Source organism: Monomorium pharaonis, chromosome 7 (assembly GCF_013373865.1).
Source record: "Monomorium pharaonis isolate MP-MQ-018 chromosome 7, ASM1337386v2, whole genome shotgun sequence".
In the NCBI taxonomy this organism is placed as follows: Eukaryota; Metazoa; Arthropoda; class Insecta; order Hymenoptera; family Formicidae; genus Monomorium; species Monomorium pharaonis.
Window position 1 is genome coordinate 19827184 of NC_050473.1, and position 23405 is coordinate 19850588.

The window sequence follows — 23405 nt, forward strand, 5'->3', positions numbered from 1 at the left end:
CATATGAAAATAGTATAAATAACATCAAAATTTTATTAAATAATAGTTTTATATTTTGTTTACTTGTTATTAAAAAATAAATTATTTTTAAAAGTAATAATAGTTTTAAAGTTTTTTGTGCAAATATACTTTACGTATTCAAGATATGAAATATGCCAAGTTTTATTACGGTTTTAAGTTTAGTTCCGTAAATAAAGAAACAAATAAGTTCTATTCACAGAACAAAACTAATTTATGCAATAGAACTTTACATAAAATCGTCTTAAATACTTAAAATACTTATAAAAGATTTTTGTCAGTTATTTTTTAAGTTACATTATCATTAGAGCACACTACTTTTTATTAAGATATTTTTTTAATATAGAAAAATTTGTTGCTAAATTTTTTATTACTTTTAAATGCAAGGTACAAAACAATCTATATTTTTTCACAATTTTTGCATTATTTTGAAAATATATATAATACATGATTAATTTAACCAAAGAATAAAGTTTGAATATTGTTTTCATTAAGAGGAGATTTAGATTTATTTTAAGTACTATTAGTACTAATAATAGTATTAAAAAATGCACACATGTTTAATACATTTTGTCCGATTACGAATGATGCTTCAGGTTGCCGGAACCATCGTGACTTATGAATTGGTTTTGGTACAGTTCAACTCCGTCCAACAAGGTAGTCTGGATCAATCGAATATAACGACTGCTTGCGAGGTGAGATAGAGAGTTAGGTTTCGAAAAGGGTTTCTAAGGATTTCAATCACCTATATTTGCTTCTGCAAATCACGCGAGAAATGCTGTGCAATAAACTATTTTACTATGTAAATACAATTCCATATTGCGATCTTACACCTTACAAACTTCTTCACTTATTTATTCTAGCACTTTTACATTTTTAACAATGAATTTCATGAAATTCACACCGTTTGCCTGTTTCATGAATGATTGGATTTAACTTTCATTAAATCTCATGCCTCACGTAAGAAAAAATTTTCATTGTTTGAAAATTGTAGCAATATAACTTCAAACTATTTATCTTGAAATTTTCAACCTCTGTTTCATTTACACATTTGTATTTAAATTTATAACAATATCTATATATGTGTATACCTCTATATCTGTATTTATATCTATATTTGTAAATCTATAGCTATATCTATTGCTATATCTACATTACTACAAATTGCATGATTCTATTATGACAAATACTATTATTAAATAAATTTTAAATTGCATTATATACATTGTTGCATTTTATTATAGCAACTTTTTTATTCTTCCCCTCTTTTGCAGTTAATATTTCCTGACTAGTTTTTTATATAATATTTATATCTTTTTTTTATTATTGTATCTTCTCTTTCTCTCTCTGTCTCTCTCACTCTCTCTCTCTTTCTTAGTTTTTTATATTATATTTTATGATATAGGTAAATCAATAAAATTTTCGCTGGATTCCAGTCTTCTATTTTCACATTACTTGTGGTAATTTTTCTGCAATTTTACGTTAAGATAAGTATACGTTTTAAGATAAGTATGCAAATTATGCTGTGACAAATCGAGTATTCTTAGTATAATGTTATTTTTAGAATACTATTTTTTGTTATCTGTCTTTCTCTCTTTTTCTTTGTCTTTGTCTCTGCCTCTGTCTGTGTCTCTGTTTCCGCAATATATTTCTTGCTCATTATTTTTGCATGATTTTATTTCTTAACTTACTTTTTGTTCTAGCTCTTCCGATATGAATAGCCTGATATTCATTCTGGAGAAAAGCGAAAAGGATCACCAGCGTTGAATCTAATATTGTTATGAGACAATATGAATACGCACTTATACATTTAGATACAAAAACATTTTAGGTAGATTAGAAAACACACCGTCATTCGCAGGAATGGATCAAGAGCACATACGAATGTATTTTTATTTGTTTATGATCTACATCGCAATAATTTTGTAAATATTGCTTGTGAATGGTGAACTAAAAAAATTATTTAAATATATAATGTTTATATAAATCTTGTACAAAATATATATTATTTTATTATATAAAAAAATTTATTTAGAAATAGTACCAGTGATTAAAAAATTTTATGAAAACTTTAAATACTTTGAATTCTTAATTTACCTGAATGTGAATGTAAAATTGATGAATGTTTATATAATTAGGAAAATTTATTTGACTAAAGATAGCTCGACGTATAGATAGACTTATTGCGAATATGTATTGGAAAATATATCGAAATAATACGTAATTAAACCAATAACGTTTTTTTATGACCAAACAATCATAAGTTTGTTATAATAAATATTCCTTGTATTATTATTCTTATAATAAAAAAATACATTTTTAAATTAAGTGCATGATCGCAAAAATAGTAGCAATGAAATTGCAACAAAGTAATATCATATAATGCTTTATTTTTATGAATACAAATAATTAAAAATGATGAATACAAATACTTATATTATCTTAAAGTCTAATTTACAATAGTTTGCCCTTCGACAATATTGCTTATTCATTGTTCTTATTTGGTGTCATTGCAATATTAAATTGCAGCAGCACGACTTCGTACGTTACAATTGCACCAGCCACCTACATACATGAATTTGAAATATTAATAATTATAAATTATAATATTATGGAGATATTGAAAATCATAAAGTGTATAACAAAATAAAAATTATCGATTAAACTCTTTTCGCTTTTGACGCCATTAACCCTTAACTGCTGACGTACATACGTCTGTGAGACGTCGCGCAAAATGTTTTTTCATTGCCCCTTCCCCCTATGCATCTTTCTAGAATTCAGTCACGCGCAGTCACGCGTGAGTTGCGGTGTAGAGCGGACGTGCGGCATAGTTCAAAATAGATCATATTTATCGCCTTACGTCCGTGAGACGTATCCCCAGTGTTAGTGTAAGTTTTTTTTGTATAACTTATTTTTTATGTAAACTGAAAATATTAAATTAATAGAAAAACTATATTCATCATTAAGACCCGATGCAGACCGTATAGGCGCTCTACTTCATCGATATATTTGAACGTATACCGGTCGTAAGAATTAATTTTGTAATATTGAATTTATTTTTTGTTTTCAGGCTTAAAATTTCAGGTTTAAAATGGCTCAAAATAACAATAGTTTTTCTTCCACATCACAAAGATTTTATAAGCGACAGCAAACCGATGTTGTCGATCGTAGGGCTGGAAGTTCGAGCGAAGAGTAACTGTGCCACAGCTTTCAACAGAGCTTAAGGATTTTATCAAGCGCGTTCTTCGAGTAACTACATCACTTACTGAACTATCGCAATCTGCACGAAAAACTTGAAACACGAAAAAATTGTTTTAGAGGAAAAACGCCGTGAAACGGCCTACCTCATGCTGTACCTGCCAAAAATTTGTGTACTTACAGTGCTCCAAATCTGTGTGCAATAACTGTTGCTCAAAAGTGATAAAAAAAACTTTACTATTGTTGACAATTTTAAATGATACTTCATGAAAAATATTTGTTATTATCTCAGTCAATATTTCATTAAAAAATTGTGATTTTTCATATAAATAGCCAAAGAGGTCATGTGCTTGCTTTGTCGTAATAATTTTGTTTTTACAATAAAATTAATAATTATTGAAACATGTTTTTTATATCCCTGATGTAATGTAAATAGTCTAAATAATGATTACATAAACAAATTTTTTTCTATATACCTGTCGCAATACAACCTTACGTCTATGAGACGCCAATGTTTATGCTACTAAAAAACACGCCAGCAATTAAGAGTTAGTACGTACAGTTAAATTAATGACACATAAAACGTATTTTACTTTATTTCGGCATACCCTTTGTATTTTTATGTGTCATTGTGACGAGGCAATACATCACAATCATAAAATTACTATTATTATTGAAAAAAAGCTATCGATCGAATTGTATATGAAACGCTTCGAAAAATTCTCCATTGAGAACTGTGATTCATTCTTACCGCCAACATAAAGTTCCGCGTGATAGAAAAAAAACGCATTCCGGTAAGCACGATGTCATCAGTGGTGAGTAGATATATTAGCCTTTCTGTCTGTAAAATGGCTATATAAGTTACTATATACATATATATATATATAAATAAAAGCAAATTAAATAAATCATTTACGCGTTGATAATTTCACGGGATGCACTGTTTTTTTCGCGTCAATAAAATACGATTTGTTTTACCTCTACATTGTAGCTGGACGCTGAACAAGTATATAACAGCGGCAATATCACTTTGCTCTGATCGTGGATCCTGGAAGTGAGCAGAGTGACAATCACTGTTCTGATGATTAAGAACATGAAAGATCCGAAGAAGTATATATCGTGAAGTATGCCTTCGGCCGGTTTTCTATAATAATCCGATAAAATAAAAATTAAAGTAAGAAATTGACATTTATATATTACGTCAATATATATATGTACATTATTTTAATTTTACATTCATAATTTATTTATTACTAAATAAGAAGAGACACGTTATAATATTGTGACACGGTTAAAGTGAATAAAACAACAGGATAGAGATTCCGAACAGGATTGTGAAAAATTGCAGCTATTACAGGGTTCCAAATTAAATTTCGAAATAATATTCTTTAAACAATTAATAAATTTTTTGTACATAAAAATGATTTACTTGAATAATGCGATGTCAAAAATATTGTTAATAGAAATAAAAAATAAATACATCATTCAGACTTTTATAACTCATATTTTGAGAAATAGATTTATAAAATTATATTCGATAAAAGAAATGATAAAACAAAAGGATTAAAATGATATAAATAAATAAAAAAAAAAAATTATTTTGTTCCGCTTAATCTCTAAAAATAGGTTATTTGCGTATGTTTATTGTTTTAAAAAACAAATCGTGATTCATATAATTTATTTTTATAAAAATTAATTTTTGTAGTCATGAACTTTTTTTTAATCCGAATTACGCGAAAATACGAGCACAATTGTTGCAAAGTAAAAATGCATTTTATTACGAGCGTCGACTGTGCTACTTCTTAATTACTAACTTAATAACTGATTTTATTGTTTCCTTTTCTTTGCAATCCTGCACGTGCTATACTTACGACAATCCATTGAGTAGCTGTAAACAGATGAAATACAGATTGTTTGCGAATGACAGGAGAATAATGGCGCAGATATCGCTGTCTACCTTCTTCACCATGCAACTAAGAACAGCGTAATCTTCACGCAATCCACACCAGTCTGCTGTCCGATGCTTCGATATAGAACTCATCACGTGCTTGTTTAACGTTTTGTATCTTTCGGCCAAACCGGTAGATATCTAAAAAAAATTTTTTTTTGACCAGAAGTTTCGAATCGGTCAATATTATAAGTTTATAAACATTTGATTCTGAGTTTGAAGAAAGAGATGTCATTGAATTTGTTTTATTACCAGCATGATAAAAACGTCGGTGAAATTCCATGTGAAAGTCGCCAGTTTGCTGACGATAAAAATGAAAATACCGAGCGTAAAGTTATACGTCACTGAAAATAAAAAGCAGATCTGAAGTTTCTCAAGTAATCTAAGTAATCCAACAAATGGAAGAAGGGAAACACAGCGATCAAATAAACAAGTCTTTGGCGGTAAAGGGTATATGTTTACTTTAATATTTAACAGAGATAGCATCACATTGGACTAAAAGAAAGTATATAATTAAAGAGACTAGAGAATCATAAATTTGTATGTATAAAAAAGTTGAAATTATTGAACAATATCATATTGGTGTAATTAAGAAATTCGAATTTCCAATCTAATACTTTCCATGTAATTATAAAATCAATCAGTTTATTCAATTAGAATTTAGATCATTGTGACATTATTCAATTGGCTCTGCGAGCTGTGTTTTCAAATTAGTGGCTAACAGATTGCTACTTACGTGAGTCCAAGATAAACGCGTGAGAAGACATGCAATATATTTCCAGAAAATTTTGGAACGTAGAATTTTTCGATTTGCCGCTCCAATCGTATTTCTTGGTGTTCACTATTATGCTCAATATGTGCTCGCCAACGGCTAGAAGTAGAATGGAAGCGCTTATCACGATGAATTTCAAACGTAGCTTCGGCCGTTCCATCTTATTACTGCAAAATCGAAAGATTTCGATTAAAATATGTATGTATAGGAGAGCCAAATGTGTATCACTTAAGTTATTTTTTATTACATTTTTTTATTTGGTATTAATTTGTATTCCGTTTTAATCAAAGTAATCGCGCGTATTTGAATATGTAAAACACACAATTTTTAATTACTGCTTCTGCGTTTTGTGCCAAAATATATAAGTACAAAAACAATGTTCAAGATTATTAAGTTAGAAAAAAGGATTTTTTAACAATCCAAAACTTAAAATTTGCTTTCCGCGTTAAAATGTATGTACAAATAATGCGAAGTATATGTTTAAGAAATAATTAGTGCGTAACAAATATAATTTATAAAAATTCTTTTAATTTACGTATAAGAATTCCAATATTACGATAACATGCAAAGATTGATTGCTTTTCAAATTATATATAAAAATTTTGAATGCGTTTTGACATTTTAAATCATTTTTAACAATTCACCAAACAAGAAAAAAATAACAATTATTCATGCGCGCCAATATTGTAAATTTTGCATATTTTCACGTAAAAATTTTTTCAAGCAAGATTCATATTTTGAATTATATTCATTTAATGATTTGAAGCTATAATCTAAATGGCGCTAAACTGTCAAGTTGTAATAAAGATTGTGTGACAACTAATTAAGAAACTTGAGATAGATTTTATAAAAATATTGATTAACTATTTATAATTGTAAATGTGTACATAATGAATACAAAGTATTCTATAATAAACTTTCTTTTATGAAAGTATGAAAATTCAGAATAAAATTGCATTATATATTGCAAATATAATCATTACATTATCTGATAAAGTGTTGTTAGAATGCATAAACAAGACTTAATTTGTTAAAAATTTTCTATATTATTTATTTCTGATTTATTTCCCGTTTATGTAAACTTGTAATATAAATATTGATTATATTAAATTAAAAAATAGGAATGTGTCGGATACGGAATTTGTGATATAACTGAATATCGAATAATCTAGCATTTATTATTATCGGATAAGTAAATAACCAGATATTATCAGGCAAAATTACACAAAATAATTTTAAAAAGTGAAGACTACTTGTAGTAAAAAAAAGAGGATTGTGAATTAGAGGTTAGAATTTAATTAATTTGAATAAAATGGATTAGAATTTAAATCTAATTGATTAAAATAAAGTTTACTGTTTGATAAATCAAATTGATTTATATAATTAGTTAAATTTTAATCTTTTATTTACTAAATCCAATTTCTAATAAATATTTTGATAGGCTTAACACGGAAATAATCGATATATTTTTATATAAACTACTATACTATAAATATATTACATAATATTATAAAAACATTTAATAACCAATATATAACTAATAAACGATTTTCTAATATTTTATTATTAATTTTTAATACAACTATTACTAAAACTAAATTAAGTATAACTCTATTCTCTATAAATGCTATTTTAAATATCAATAATATCTAATTACATTTGCTCGAATTAAGAAAAATGTCTTAGGAATGTAATCTAATAGATTAAGCTCTATAGTACAATAAGAAAGTATTAAGTTTTAAATTTAGATCTCATATCAAATTTGAATTAATCATATAATATGAATAAATATAATATGAATAAAATCATTCAGATCTTATAAAGTAATTATAAATGTATATATAAAAAAATAGAATTTAGGAAACAAAAGAAGTATAAAGAAAAGAAATACTTAAAGAGAGAAAATAATTATTTTTTATTTCTAATAAAATCGTAATAGCTAGTGTTATTAATTATTAATATGGATTTATTGTAAAATACTGTAATGCTAGATACAAAATGTCTCTTAAAGATTTAACAACATATAATTATAAACAGATTTCTGAGATCATTTCGAGATATAAATCCTTATATCAAACCTTTATGTCAAAGTTATCATAGTTATTAAATAAAGTGTTTAAAATTGGTAAATCAAATTGTTTAACCCTTTCAGGGGCGGTGGAAAGTATACTTTTCATCCTCATTTTTTTCGGTTTTTTTAATATAACTGCACGGAAAGAATTTTCTCTTAAAAATTACCCTAAAAATCGTGATAATTATGGGACAACGTAAACCTTGAAGAATTTTACTATACTTTTGACAAAATTTACTAAAATTTTAATAAAATTTTGCAAAATTTTGTAAATTTTACTATACTTCTAACCAAATTTACAAAAATTTTGTCTAATTTTATTAAAATTTTAGTAAATTTTGTTAAAAGTATGGTAAAATTCTTCAAGGTTTACGTTGTCTCACAATTACCACAATTTTTAGGGTGATTTTTAAAAGAAAATTCTCTCCATGTAAGGTCTGTTACATTGTATGATCGTGAAATAAACTGTTCTATATTTGTTAATGTTAGAACTATGCACTACTATACTAGTTTTTGCATTTTGCAATTATTAACAAATAAACAATAAAAAAAAATCTTTTTTACGATAAATTTGTTCTAGAAGCTCTTTAAATGTAAATAAACTTTTAGTTCATAATTTTAGATTTTAGAGATGACGAACTAAGTCATATTTAGTTGAAGTTGCAGAAAGTATATTGTTATTATTTTTTATTCAACAAAATATACTACAAAAATGCTATTTTTGGCATATAAAAATGATTTATTCACTTAATTTATAAGTCAATTGTGTAGAATTTTGTACTTATATAATGGTTTGTGATTTGGATTGTTAATTATGTATTTAATGGTTATTGTGATTTGGATTGTTAATTATAAAACTAATCTGAAAAATGTAAAATTCAAAATGACGGCTACAAAATATTGAATGAAAGGATTTCAAGAATGTCATTTCAGGAATTTTTTTCTTGAAATCTATGCATTTTAGCAATAAACCGAAAGGGACTCTTTTTATTACAAATTTTGTGTAGAATACGGCTATAAATTTTTAATTTCCGAATTAAAAATTTTTATGTCCGACGTGCGCCATATTGGATCCATCATTTTAAATTTTTAAATTTTGAACTTGGATTCGATTTTAGGATAATCCAAAACATACAGATACAATAAGATTTATCCGACATAATTGTTAGAAAAAATGTGCCCCTGAAAGAGTTAAAATACGCGCGCTCAGCCGTATTTAACAGTAGTAAAGATGTTCCTAAATATTAGTATTTTTTAATATTAATTTTGCATATACTTTAACAGTGCCATGAGTTAATTTGTTAATTTTAAAATCTTCTTATTTAAAAATTATGTAGTCTCGACATTTTGATATTAGAATTTTCAAAATAATCTTAAGAGTTTATTCTCACTTTTAAATGTCGTTATGATTTTTATGAGATACTCTGTACGTATTGTGGAGTATCTTAAGCATCTATATATTTTTAATTAAGCAGACATTTGGCTTACATATAAAATATTTTTATCAGTAATATATTTTACACTTATAAATTATTTTATTGTATTTATTAGAATTGAAAAATTTAAATGATAAATACAATTATTATATATGGAATTATGGAAAACGATTCTTTATAATCTTTATAACCGGATTAGATAGTTGTCGGACATTTGGTATATCCCTAGTAAAAATATTATTAAGGTAAGACCGAAAATAAGGCGATTAGTATGCATTTGACAGCTCTCTACATCAACTTTTGTAAGGCAATGCAAAATTAATTAGCTTTAAAAAGAAATGTTGCTCACTGAGATTTCTAAGTAGAAACAATCGATTCTCTGAAAGACAGTGACTTCAGCGTTGAATTTTTAAACACTTACATTGTTCGAGGCAGATTATTATAAGCGATGTTATCTTTTGATGAATGTTACAGACACGCAACCACCGTGTCGTATTTGCATATCTATATAGCGATATAAAGCTGCATATTACATCAAATCGTACAAATAAATACGTATATTTTATGCCATATCCTAAAAAGAAGTGTTTAATTCGAAAATATTAAAATGTTTTATTTTTATTTCTGTTAAAAAAATGTTTTAGTTTTAAACATAGTTTTGATTTAATAATGTTTATATGTTAATAATGTTTATATAATAATGTTTATTATTAATAATGACAATAAGGTTTGTTTTTATTAACGTAGATTAATTTTAATTCAACTTACTTGTTATCTTATTTTAGTTCTGAAAACTAAAAAAAGGTAAAGCGTAAGTTAAACAAAGATTGAAGTTAATCTACATTGGTAGAAACAGGCCTAAAACGATTAAATTAAAATCTTTAACAGCTTTAAACGTTTCAAATCTCTTTACGAAGTTACACTAGAAAGAAAATTTTAAGACATTAAACTGTTTTACTACTATTTTCATTTTTCTGAATATTTAAAAAATGAAAATATAAGTAAAACAGTTTAATGTCTTAGAATTTTCTTTCTAATGTAACTTTATGGTATTCTAATGTAAAGAGATGGCGTGCAAAATGATTATGTCAATATCGCAATAATTTTCGATTTCCAATTAAGCTTGTTACGACAACGTCGAACAATCTGAATGTGACACTTGTTGTTGCTCCTGTAACACCTGCTGTCATCGCGTGAACATGCACAAAGCGCACGTGAGATCGTAATCTCTCGAGAGTTCGCGATTCGCATGCATCATGCATACAGTTCCGAAGCACGCGGTCATTTAGCGACGATCTCCTGCAACTTTCCTTATACAACACGTTGATATTTACCTGTCTATGAATTGCTCCATAGATCTCCAATCGCGTTGCAGAGTTGTCCAACGCGGCGACAGCCGGAAAAATATTAACGTGCTTATTAGGCAGTTTGAATAAAACATCGCGCCTGCCGTGGCAGCCCCGACTCCTCCTAAAATCCAATCGCACATTTCGAAATATCTTGAATCTCCGGTTTCGAGAAAAAAATAATAGTAAGCTAAACAGTAAGCGCCCTTTCATTTACATATATTTATTTCCATTTCACGAAGTTTAGGGTAAATTAGAATATGATAACTATACGGAGAAGATAATGGGTATAATTTCTTCAATAATTGCTAAATAATATGTTTTTGTAAGTATTTTCAAAGATAATCTTTATTTATTGTAGTTTATATGCGTATACTATTCGAAATAACAATATTGTGGACATTATATCACGTTTTTACTTTTGAATGCATGCAAAGTTTTTCATGTGTTCATTAAAAATTGCCACAACATCAAATAAATTACAATTGAGCTGTCACAATTAACGTTAGACGCATAACGAAAGTATGTACATTGAAATTTGTGATTATATCTTTTATTTTCTTTTCTATTTTTTAAATAAATACTACAAATATCTTTCTCCCACGGTTTGAATAAGATGACCCATGACTTTTTTCGGGGTAAGTATTAATGTATATATTTTATAAAAAAGATAAGCGCACCTAATATTTTAAATTTGATATATCATAGATATTTTTTAAAATACTGATAGTAAGTCAAATAGATGTTAAACTTACATAAACATTATTAGAAATGTTTACAAATAAAATTAAATGTGACAGTAAAATGTGGCAATAAAACTATGTAAAATTGTAATTTTGGTTATTATTTTATAAATATTAAGTACATAAAATATATATGGCCAACTGTCCTGTAACACTATGGATTATCTTTTCCTTAAAAGTTGTGAAAGATGGCTAATGTTAGTGTTCCAATATTTTGATAATGTAAAATTAATATTAAATATTTTCTCTTTAAATTTTAATGTTAATCAACATTAAAGAAAAGCCCAACGAAAATGATGTATCGAATCAATGTCAAATTGATATCAAAACAATGTTTTGATTTAATAATTTCGACATCCAATCAATTTCGATTTTATTATCATTTCTCACTGGTAATACCATATATCAAACGCTATTAAAAAAATAATAAAAATGAAAGTATGTTTTTTGCATTTTAAAAAACTATGGCTATCGAGTTTACTCTATTCAACTTCAAAACATTTAAAATATTACCTAACAATGTTTGATAAATGTAATAGGTAATTTTTTAAAGCGTTTTTTTATTTCTGGAGAGAGAATCTTGATTTTTTAGATTTCACTGAAAATTTCAATTAACCGTACGAATTGATTTTCCGTATATATCATATGTATCTACGCGTTATCTACGCCTCGCTGTGTAATAAAACAACGTGTGTAATTTTTTGAATAGGGACGGCACGGTGCGACACAAAGCGTAAAATAATAATAAAATGCTTATCTGTTTACCTTTGACTTCGAAAGTTACGGAGTTTAGTGTTTTTATCATGTGCACCACCGACAATATCGCCATAATTAGCACTAGCACGCTTATGAAAATAGTGTAGATAGTGCGAAACGAAAATTTCACAAACTTCAACTGTAGCGGGCTCGGACTGCATATTCCTGAGACCGGTAGAATCCCGAACAATTGAGCCAACACTAAAATTGATCCTATTGCACAGTGGAAGCTTTCTGGATCCTGCAGAGAAATTTTCATTACTTTACTTTTATCGCCTGTAATTCGAATATACTTGTTACAATGAGCAATATAAAAAGCGTTTTATTTTTGTTTTCAAATATTCTGTGTGCCACATAATCTCAAAATACTACCAAAAATTAAAAAATTTTACGGATTGTTTTATTATTATGTTAGAACATCTCTGTAAAATTCAAACATAATTTTCTTATTAGTTTAAAATTATTTAATTGTTTACTCTTGATTTTGGATGTAAAGTCGCGTTTTATAGCACTTATTTATAAATTTGAGAAAGTATAATTATAAATTAAAACAAATTTTTTACATATACTAAAACTTTATTCATATACCAATTTGTTTAGATCTATTTACTTGTTTAAAAGTTATTTATCTAAAACTAAAGTAAAATAAAATTATTTTTAATTATACTATATATTAGAGTTAAAAAATTTTTTTTAAAGAAGAAGACAGATTTATTTAATCTTATGGAACAAGAAGTTACAAAAGAATATAAATTAAAATAGAGAACAAAAATTACATTAAAAATAAAAATATGAAATAGAAATAAAAAATATATTGTATATACAGGCACTAAATTTGCCAAAAATTTAGTAAATTTATAATATAAAATAAATTCTTAATATCCTGTGCCTGGACAATTAGTTTCATGATTAAATGTTATATACTTTCCTTTATTTTAGAAACTTATTTTTTTAATTTTCTTTTACATTCTCTATATTTTTCTTTGAAAAACAAAATTTCTGCGGTATATAAGACAGATAATTGATTTTTCTTACAATACTTACATTGTTGCTCATGAGTAAAGTTTGCTCGTTGACAAAATCGTTTTGGAATGGACGTGTCCTTGGCGGAGCTGGAGGGTAAGAGTCCAAAAATTGAGTTTCAATTACCCTTACTTTATCCTTCCTGTGGCGCATTAAGAACGGCAAAATATTTTGCCAGGTTACGTTGTTCCTTTTACGCTTCTTCTTAGTATGAAATATCTGCTTTGTCTTCAACGTCATGCCACTGCTGATGTTTAATGATCTGCTCATTTCGCAGGAATCCTGATATCCTTAAATTAATTATTTTATATAAAAAACGTACTAAAAGTTAAAATAAAAATTACAGGTTATATTATTTAAAAGGAATATAGATTTATTATCAAATTTGCATGAACCCATTAGAGTCGACGTAAAATGTTAATTTGCAACATCACAGAAGTGTTTAAATTGAGCGCTCAGAAAGGTTTTCATCAGACACGCACAAGTCACATTAGGAAATAAGAGTGAGTGAAGAATGTGAAGATGTAATCATACTAATTCTCTACAAGCGCATTAAAATACATTAAATATTATCTGTAATGTAATTGTTTGTTTTTTTCATTGGTGCTTTGTATATTTTTTCAAACGTTGGTAAATAGAATTTTAATTAATTTTATAAATTAATAGTACAATAAGACAAAATAAAAATTAAAAATATTTTGACTCTGCAATACTATCTAAAAATTATTAAAATTTAAAAATTGCAAGTTTTTTCAATTCTTTCTTATTTAATAATAAAAATTTTTGACTGCAAATATTAGAATTTTGGCTCCAAATCTGCTGTAAAAAAATTAAAAATTTGGTTTATTGAAATTTAAATAAAAACAATCTTATTTACTGCAATTTTAGATAATAATTTAGATTATAATTTTTAAATAAATTTAAATAAACTTTTGCACAAATATGTATTAAAGTTTTATTGGTATATTTAAAAAAAAGTTTAATTTGTAATGTTACTCAAATCAAATTTGCAAATAAGTATAATAAAATACGATTTTATGTATAAGAATATAAAGAGCGAACAAAGAATTAAATAACTTTTAAACCAGTAAGAGAATTATATTAAATTTTTAAACTTAAATAATATATTTAAATAACATGCAAATTAAATAATATTCAATAATATTCAAATAATAGAACAATTTATGAAATTTAAAATTTTTTGGTAATATTTTGAGACATGTGACACATATATCCTTAAAAGCGATAAGCACATTGACATAAAATTCATGCACACAGCAAAATATTGTTAAGAAAAGCAAGTAAGCACTCAATTTACATTTTCCTACTAGTAAGTAACCGTCATTTTTAATAAAGAATGCTTTCTTAATAATTTTAAAAATGTATTTATCACAAATGAAAACACATTCATATTTACCTATATGTTAAATAAAAGAAAAAAATTAACCTTTTACAAAGAATATTATAAAATTGTATTGAAGAAAAATTAGACTAATAAAAGCATTAAATTTTTGTTTTAAAATATTCTTGACTATTTCGATGCTTATGACAGATTTGTACATATAAACTTATAAAATATTTGAAATAAGTTACACTTAATTCAAGTTATATTTTGTTGTATGTACACACACACGCATACACAAAGTTTATTTTTAATAAATATTACCTGTTCCACTTAAATATTAAGTGTATTTTAAGAGTATAAGAAAAGAAAATATTCTTTGTAAATATAATCGTTAAAAAAAAGAAAAGCAGAAATTAATTGATTTTCTTAGCAAGAAAATATTTTTCTGCATGCATATCTCGGAAAATCATAACGAGAAAAATACTGCCAGCTACCATGTAAATAATTTCAAGAATCTAATAAAATCTAGAATGTCAGTCTATTTTTGCATTCTGACATCAATATCAACGTCGATATTGATACCAACATTTTTACGCGCGCGTTGAAAAAAATGCATTGATGCGTTCGCTTTTGTCTATTAACACGTACAATAGCATGAGCAATTAATTATTGTTGATGTCATCGAATAAGCCATCTGAAATGGTTGGTTATTTGTTCAACGTGGATGTAAAGCCGATATGTTGATGCAGACAGCTGATTCTCACGTCAAGTGCAATATCATTTCATTTCACGTTCATTTATTCGTGTGACTCTTATCAAATGTTATTAAGTGGCTGTTGCGTGTAATTTCCAACAAGTGGGATCCCATTCCATAAACTTTCATTGAGATTCATTCAAGATATTATAAAATAGCACGTGTGTCTTTATGCATCACAAACTGAAGGTGAGAACAAAAAAGTGAAAGTAATTCATAAATCCATAAATATCCGTGCAATAGCATAGTTTTATGGAAGTGTATAAAAATACTAAAATTTAAGAAATAGAAAGATAAAAAACAAAAATATAAAATGACTATACAAAATATCAAAAATAAAATTAATTTTCGTTTAAAAAAATTATATTTTTACAGTTATTATTTATATAAGCGTGTTTAAGATTAATTAAGAATTAAATATAAGTTTAATTTAAAATTATTATTTTATTCTCTTGATCATTTTAGCAATACTGAACAAAGCAGGCGCTGCAAACAATTGTAGTGATTCTCTTTCTCTTTCTCTAAAAAATCGAAGAGACAGTATGATATAACAAATTCATAATATTAATATTTTATGCTCTTCTGTTTATGTTGATCAGTGATGTAGAAATCTACATTGTTACTTTGCAAACTTATCGATTGTAGACATCGTTCGGTGGATCGGATATCGTTCAAATGTAGTTTACATAATTCATATTTTTTTTAGTGAAACTACACGTCAATTGAAATTGATTCTCATCAACCGTTTATTATTAATCTTCATTTTATATCATAAATAATTATTGTTTTCGCAATGCTTTTTTATATCAAACGACTGGTGTAGGTTTACGACTATAAATCTGTTAATATGCTGAATTATTTAGATATTTTAATTATATTCAATAATTATCAGCTTATTTCTAATTATATAATTAATAATTTAATTTTTGAAATTATTTCTCTTTGTATCTTTGTACATATTAGTTGCTATATTTCGATAAACTGAAGTTATTTGTGTTTATCGAAAAGCAAAATTTTGATATCCTGTTAATATTCGTTTACATTTCAAGGGAAATAAATATATAACTTATAAAATAAGAATTACACATATTTTATATAAAAAGATATTAGAATTATTAAAAAATAACATATTTGAAATCAAGAATTAATTAATTTAAAGATATTACCTTAAAAAATTTGATCACAAGTGTATATATATGCGTTGTATAGAGACGTCTTGATATAAAATGTTAGAAAAAAGTGAAGTAAAAACATATTTAAAAATATACATATATTTACTAAAATATTTCTAAGTTTTTTAAAATAAGTATTTCAGTTCTTAAAATCTGCTACTATCTAAAATGCCTCATAACTTCTAGTTTTGCGTAAAATATTTTGAACAGTATTATTATTTGGGGGGGATTAAATAAAAACAAAGAAAAATAAACATTTACGACAGGAACGTCGTTAATCTGAAATTATTTTTTAATTATTTGAAGCTTTCTGAAAATGATACTTTCGCACGTCAACAATCGGGAATCCTAATATACCTACATGAAATCTTGCTCTTCGTGATTCTCGTTGCCGCGAATGCCATCCGAAGAAAGACGACGGGTAAGAAACAGGTAAGTCCTAGCGACAGTCGTGTCTGAATCCGCCACACGAGTGCCACACGTGCACTAGTGAGCAAAGGCTTGAATCGAGATTATGTGCGGAGCTGCGCGACGCATGTCCGATCAGATAGTCGGCTATACCACTTACGCGCAGTTTTGCTAAGAGTAAAATGCACGTGTACCGTTCGTACTGATTGGATCATATCGATTGTTATCCCATTGTTTTTTTTTACGTAAAGGTGTTCTGAGTTCCTTCAAATTGTTCCTTGCGAAATTAATTATTTCAACAAGCAAAGACTTAAATTAATAAATGTGATTCTGTTATCATAATTAAAATTTATAACTTTTCGAAATCTTTCTTTCAAACTTTTATTCTTAAAAATTTTAAATTCTTGTAAATAATTCACAGTGATTAAATCAATCAAATAAGTAAAATCAATTAATTTATTACTTACTCTAATCAATCATTGAATAATGATAAAATAAATTATTTCGTGTCTTTTATCCAGAGTTTAATGATCATAATGCATTTATCATACAGAATGTTTGCTCAATAAAGATATTTGAGTAAAGAAAAATAGACTTGTTTATGAATTTCAACGTAATAGTAATTTGATTAATGGCTTAAGATCGTCCGAATTTATTGTATCTCGTGTTACGATCGTTACTTTAAACTTGCCTAAACAGCAGTTTACAATCCTTTGATCAGTACGTATTTGAGTTGTATTAGTTTTATTTGTGCTCTGAGATGGAACGAGATAAGCGGTCGCGCGGAAGCAAGTTGGTGACGTTATGATTAATAAAATATTCAAGGATGCGGCTTGTTCCCGCAAAGTTATGAGAAATACACTAATAAATGAGATATGAGTAACGAAGGAAAACAGCGAGAACTGTTTACACGCGTGATATATATGTTTCGTGAATCGATTTCCTCACAATAATACATGCACATGCTCTCGATCGAATAATTGAGACATACGCACTATCTTCCATATAAAAGAAGCAGTTTATGACGCTCTCAGTTCATATAAATATCGATTTCGTGCGAGCTACAATTGATGGTTAAATATCACTTTTTGCGTGATATAATATACATCTGGTAATCAAGATATCTAGGCTAAATAAGGATCACTTAATTTATTTTTAAAAACTCAATAAAAAGTAATTTTTTATATATAAAAATTAAGTTGTTGAAAAATAAATTAAGTACGACTTATTTAATTCAGGTATGTTTAATGAGTTTTCTTTAATCAATTTTTTTTTACTGTTGGTCGTTAAACTAATTATTCTTCAAATTTTTTTTCGTTGATATATATACGTAATTAAAAAAAGTCTAATATGATCTCAGCGTACATTCTATTAAGTATGAACAGAAAATTAAATTTTTCCCTCTTACATCCTCTTTCGCTCTAATTACATTAAATTATGATCACAAAAACAAGAAATCGTGTGAATTTTTTTCTTTACATTGTCAAAATAAATTAATTTCGTATGACGCCATTTGTGCATCCGACATAGATTACGCAATATCTATGTCGGATACAAAAATGGCATTATGCAAAGACTAATACGAAATACTAAAAAGCTTTTCGTATTAGTACACGTATAATTTATTTCATTATATTATAAAGAAAATGAAATAATAATAAAGATTACGGACCTGTTTAGTAATTCGTCAAATAAATAAAGTATTAGTATTTCAGTATTATCTTACCAATTTAGTCAAAGGTAGTACAGGGAAAAGTTAATTCATTTTAATGTATATTAAGAAAAATATTTCGCTTTTTGATCACGTGATAAAATAAAGCAAGGAAGCAAAAGCCTCGAGATAGTAAAAACAATAAAGTAGGGAAATGTAGTATAATTTATTTAATTCTATTCACATATGCGATCGTGTCGTCGTTCACTCTTCATTAATATTCATTTATACATAACAACGGAGTAACATATAGTCCAAGTGCAAATTATTCTACCAAATGGCACGTTGCACTCCGGCCATTTTATTATAGTCGACTAGGTAACGAAAGATGAATCGCGATACCCTCCATCGTTGCACTGTACCGTAGGCTCGAGACGTCACCACGCATCTTGGTGTCAGTTGTCTCAACGCAGTCTGCCTAGGAATCGTCTCATCTATTTGCTTGCCAGCAAGCTCCTAAAAAATTGTTAATATTAATTCAAATTATTTAAAATATCATTGCGCCATATAGATAATATGCAATATAGCTAATATGCAATATAGATAATATGCAATATAAATGTAAAAAAGCTGTTCTAAATAGTGGAGAATTGTATAAACGCATTATACATAAAAATGTATCAGTGATAAGTGTTGTAAAGCAAGGAAAATTCTGCACCTTTCTTAATTTCGTATTCCTCAAGTAATTAGTAAGAACAAGATGTATTCCTATAAATGAAATCGTTACGTTTCTACTGCATCAGTTAATGAACAAATAAGAACAACTCAATAATAAAATAAAATAAAATAAAATAAAAAACGATATTTTAATAAAATCTGTATAAAAAAAGATCTATAAAAGTATTAATCTATAAAAATAAAAATAAAAAGATCTATAAAAATATTAAAAATACTTTTTAACTTAAACCTCTATTTAAACTCACATTATTTCGAATTTATAGGAAAAGATGCCGAAATCGCATCAGTTTTCATAGAATTTATAAAGAATATTTTTAAGTTTTTTACATTACAACAAAATATTGTTTTTCTCTCTTATGTAAGTTTTCGCATTTTTTTTCGAATAGGGAATTTTAAGTCTCTATATGGTGTGATTTACAAAACTGGCTCCTAAATTGCATTACATATTGCCAAAATTTCAGTGCTTTACATTTACTAGCTTGCTCTATTCCTCATAAAACTTAATTTTTAATGTTATAAAAGTAATTTTTTAATGCCACATTTTCTTCCTATTTCATAAAATTTTATTTGATAGGCTTTTAATTCTTTGAGAGCAGGGTTGTTAAAGAAATCAATTATGGAAGATTTAATATTATAAAGGTTTTTTAAATGATTATTTTAGTTGTTTTAAGCTTGTTTTATAATGTTTTTTATGAAATTAAAAATTGTACATGATTATACAATAATATAAAACTTTGCTGCATGTTTTTTTATAAAATAAAAACTATATTTTTAAATAATCCCATATAGAAACTATAAAAGTACAGAAGTTGAATTTTTAGATAAAGTGGTACAATTTTGACAATTTTCTAATATAATTTTATTATATTATTTTATGTAAACAGTAACTTTGGAATGTTTTCTACACCCCAGCTAGTTTAATAGATTGGTATTATAAACATATAAATTATAACTTGTTTATAACTCATTGTTGTGTAAATTGAGTTTCAGAATCTTTGAATAAAAGGATATTATAAATTTTGGATGAGTAAAAAAATTTGCTGCAAGCTTTATTTATTTCGACGTTAGAGACATTGGAGTGTAAAAAACATCCCTGATGATTATTCTCAGTGTTTAGCTAACCTTACTTACTCTTATTTCAATTGGCAGAATATCATTACGCTTCAAGACGACTAATCGCAATCGTTCTTCGGCGTACTCCTTCACCCATCTTCTACGCTTCTGGTCGCGAATCACCCTGCAGCCGACGTAGTTCCGTACCTGTTGCAACTGCATAGAAAAGGTATCATGTAATTAGGCACAAGAAACACTGTTTATGTAAATACAGTCCGAAATATAACAATCTATGACATAAAAAAAAAATCACTCTTATCTTAAGAGGATCCAAGAGTGACAGAGTTACCGACATTTTTTGGGGAACTTGGATTATCGAATTAGAATAACAGAATGCAAAATCCTTTTACAGGATTAAAGAACGCACAGAAATGAAGGGGGCAACGTACGATTTGTTCTAATAAATAAAATAAAAATTGTTATTTATTAGTCACCTAATGACAATATTTGCTTTATACAAAAAATCTACAGTTCATATGTATAAAATAATCACGTCGCCCCCTAGAAAAAACTCCCAGGAATAATATCGTACAATTAGAAATAAGATTAGAAGCCTATAAAAAAAAGATTCGCATTCCGCAAATTGGAAAATAAAAAAACGAAAATTTAGGTTATGTATATGTAAAAAGTCAATAAATAGAGCAATATGAGAAAACATTTTTTCGTTCTCAATATGAAATTCAATTCATAGATTGATATTAATATGTGTACTTTAATTCTGGGAAAGAATTTATAAATCTATACAAGAAATACACATGAAATCTCATTAACGATGTGCATGAATGACTACATTATCGATTTCGATCAAATTTCAAAGGCACTCCAGGATCCCTTTAAGGGGATAGAGTTTCATGTAATCAAGAAATACATCGCTCAAGGGGATTGCTTACGCCATGTCCAAGTAAATTTATGTTCGGTAGAATGCCGCAGACAACAGCCGAAACGGAACTTCTCAGCGCCGCCATGTTTACTGGATCAGCTGTTAGGAGTATAAAGTAATCATAGACCTTATAGATATTGATAGATATGGACCGGCAATTGCCCTTTGAGTATATATACATGGAGGAGGAATGCCAGCACTGAAAGTGTGTCCAAGATCTGTGCGAGAGAGAAAGGTATATCATGATACTTGCTCTCTCTGCGCATGCGTCAAACGCTATATGTACAATATGGCTGGCATTGTATGTTTCACATACACATACAATTCGTAAATAAGTACAAAAGTGCACAAGAAGTGCACAAGAAGTGTTGAAACTGCGGTGCAGATAATGATATTAACGCATGCGCAGAGAAAGCGAGTATCATGATATACCTTTCTCTCTCGCACAGATCTTGGACACACTTTCGGTCTACATGAAACCATAGCAATTCCTCCTCCATGTATATATACTCAAAGCAATTGCCTACAGTTGTAAAAACGGTGTCCAGAAGAGGTGCGAGAGAAAAACAGACTTTTCAGTACTTCTTTCTCTAAAGTTACCGGAAATAACTATCGCGCATGTCAGCACATGCATACATATGTATATACATATATATATATACACATATATAAGTTAAAACACGTGACTAAAGACCTGTAATCAAGGTCTTTACACGTGACTAGATCCGTGACCAGAACGTATCCAATCATTAGATTTCATTGTATAATATGTGCAAGCATGCGCGAAACATATTTCCGGACTCTTTAGAGAGAGAAGTATGGACACGGTTTTGCTTGGTATTGCCAGTCTATATCTATAAGGTCTATGAAGTTTACAATGGCTGGCATTGTGTACGTTTTCACACACATACAATTCGTACATTAAGTACAGAACAGTATAGAAGTGCACAAAAAGTGTTAAAACTGCGGTGCAGGTAATGATATTGACGCATGCGCAGAGAGAGCAAGTATCATATACCTTTTTCTCTCGCACAGATCTTGGACCATAGAGCTTGTATTAATGGAGGGGCCATTGCTATATGCCGGAGTCGCGCGGGGAGACTCGACAGAGACATGAATATATTCTCATATATTATAGGTCTGTTCGCGTCACATGCCCCAACATGCTCCTATTCACCCCAACGCACTCCAATACGTTGATTCCGATGACGCCAACCTATTAGAATGCGTTGGAGTAAGTAGGAGCATGTTGGAGCATGGCGACGCGAACAAACCATTTGTCTCTTTTGGTTTGTTCGCGTCGCCATGCTCCGACATGCTCCTACTCACTCCAACGCATTCTAATAGGTTGGCGTCATCGGAATCAACGTATTGGAGTGTGTTGGGGTGAATAGAAGCATGTTGGGGCATGTGACGCGAACAGACCTTTTTTGTGTTGGACATCCCCATCACTCCGTTTTCTAGAAGGAACGAAGCGCCACACATACGACTCGTATGATACGAGCAGTACGACAGGTACGAGTCTACTTACTTGGTGTCTACTTGAGCCTTGGGCTGTTACAATTAGTACAAAAAACTTTTACATACGAAAGTAATACTATATATGCATTCATTGATTGGCATGCATCTTTTAGATTCTAAATTATGTACCACTTAATGAATGCACAAGTGTTATCTTTGTAAGGAATTTTTTTTCGTACGAATTCGAGAATCGGGCCTCAGATAGTATAGTTACGAACCTGTTCCCACATGAAAAAAGACAGAATATATCATGACCTACATATTATGACCAACTAAATTTATTAGTTTTTCTAACTACGTGGCTGACATCCTTAAATAGTTATGAAAGCGAAGATCTTCAAGTTGCAAAATTGGAAAAAGAGCATGATAAAAACCATGCTCTTAATATTCTCTTTCTTTTAAAATTGGAGCCACCCAAAACCTTTTTTTCTTGTAACGTTTTCCATTTACGAAAAAAGCCACAACTGCAGCAATTTTTCTTTTCCTTGATATTTCTTCATGTTCATAAATAA

At 28.0% G+C, this 23405-nt stretch overlaps 3 protein-coding genes across 8 annotated transcripts in view; 1 reads left to right on the forward strand and 2 right to left on the reverse strand.

Moving 5' to 3' along the window:
* The window catches only part of LOC105833470 (gustatory receptor for sugar taste 64f), a 24135-nt gene extending 20517 nt beyond the window's left edge, over positions 1–3618 (forward strand). For 5 of the 6 annotated variants that reach the window (XM_036289532.1, XM_012675232.3, XM_028195089.2 and 2 more), the window contains 3 exons: positions 615–713; positions 1722–2906; positions 3089–3618. In XM_036289532.1, coding sequence (XP_036145425.1) covers positions 615–713; positions 1722–1739 — 117 coding nt within the window. In that variant the 3' untranslated portion in view covers positions 1740–2906; positions 3089–3618. Of the gene's footprint in view, positions 1–614; positions 1240–1721; positions 2907–3088 lie in introns of those variants that run through there. The other variant, XM_028195087.2, reaches the window with a different exon arrangement.
* On the reverse strand, positions 2392–18760 carry LOC105833468 (gustatory receptor for sugar taste 64e). The gene is made up of 10 exons (XM_012675228.3): positions 16944–18760; positions 13333–13601; positions 12298–12529; positions 10778–10913; positions 5901–6103; positions 5417–5508; positions 5088–5305; positions 4195–4360; positions 3968–4057; positions 2392–2583 (listed from the first exon to the last, which is right to left on the reverse strand). The coding sequence occupies exons 2-10, from the start codon at positions 13579–13581 to the stop codon at positions 2503–2505; spliced, it is 1467 nt and encodes a 488-aa protein (XP_012530682.1). The 5' UTR covers positions 13582–13601; positions 16944–18760; the 3' UTR covers positions 2392–2502.
* An 88-nt stretch (positions 18761–18848) lies between these two features.
* Positions 18849–23354, reverse strand: LOC105833467 (28S ribosomal protein S14, mitochondrial). Its single transcript, XM_036289533.1, has 4 exons — positions 23315–23354; positions 21383–21471; positions 20511–20648; positions 18849–19157 (listed from the first exon to the last, which is right to left on the reverse strand). Exons 1-4 carry the CDS (start codon positions 23337–23339, stop codon positions 18972–18974), a joined length of 438 nt encoding a protein of 145 aa, XP_036145426.1. The 5' UTR covers positions 23340–23354; the 3' UTR covers positions 18849–18971.
* Between the last annotated feature and the right edge of the window lie 51 nt (positions 23355–23405).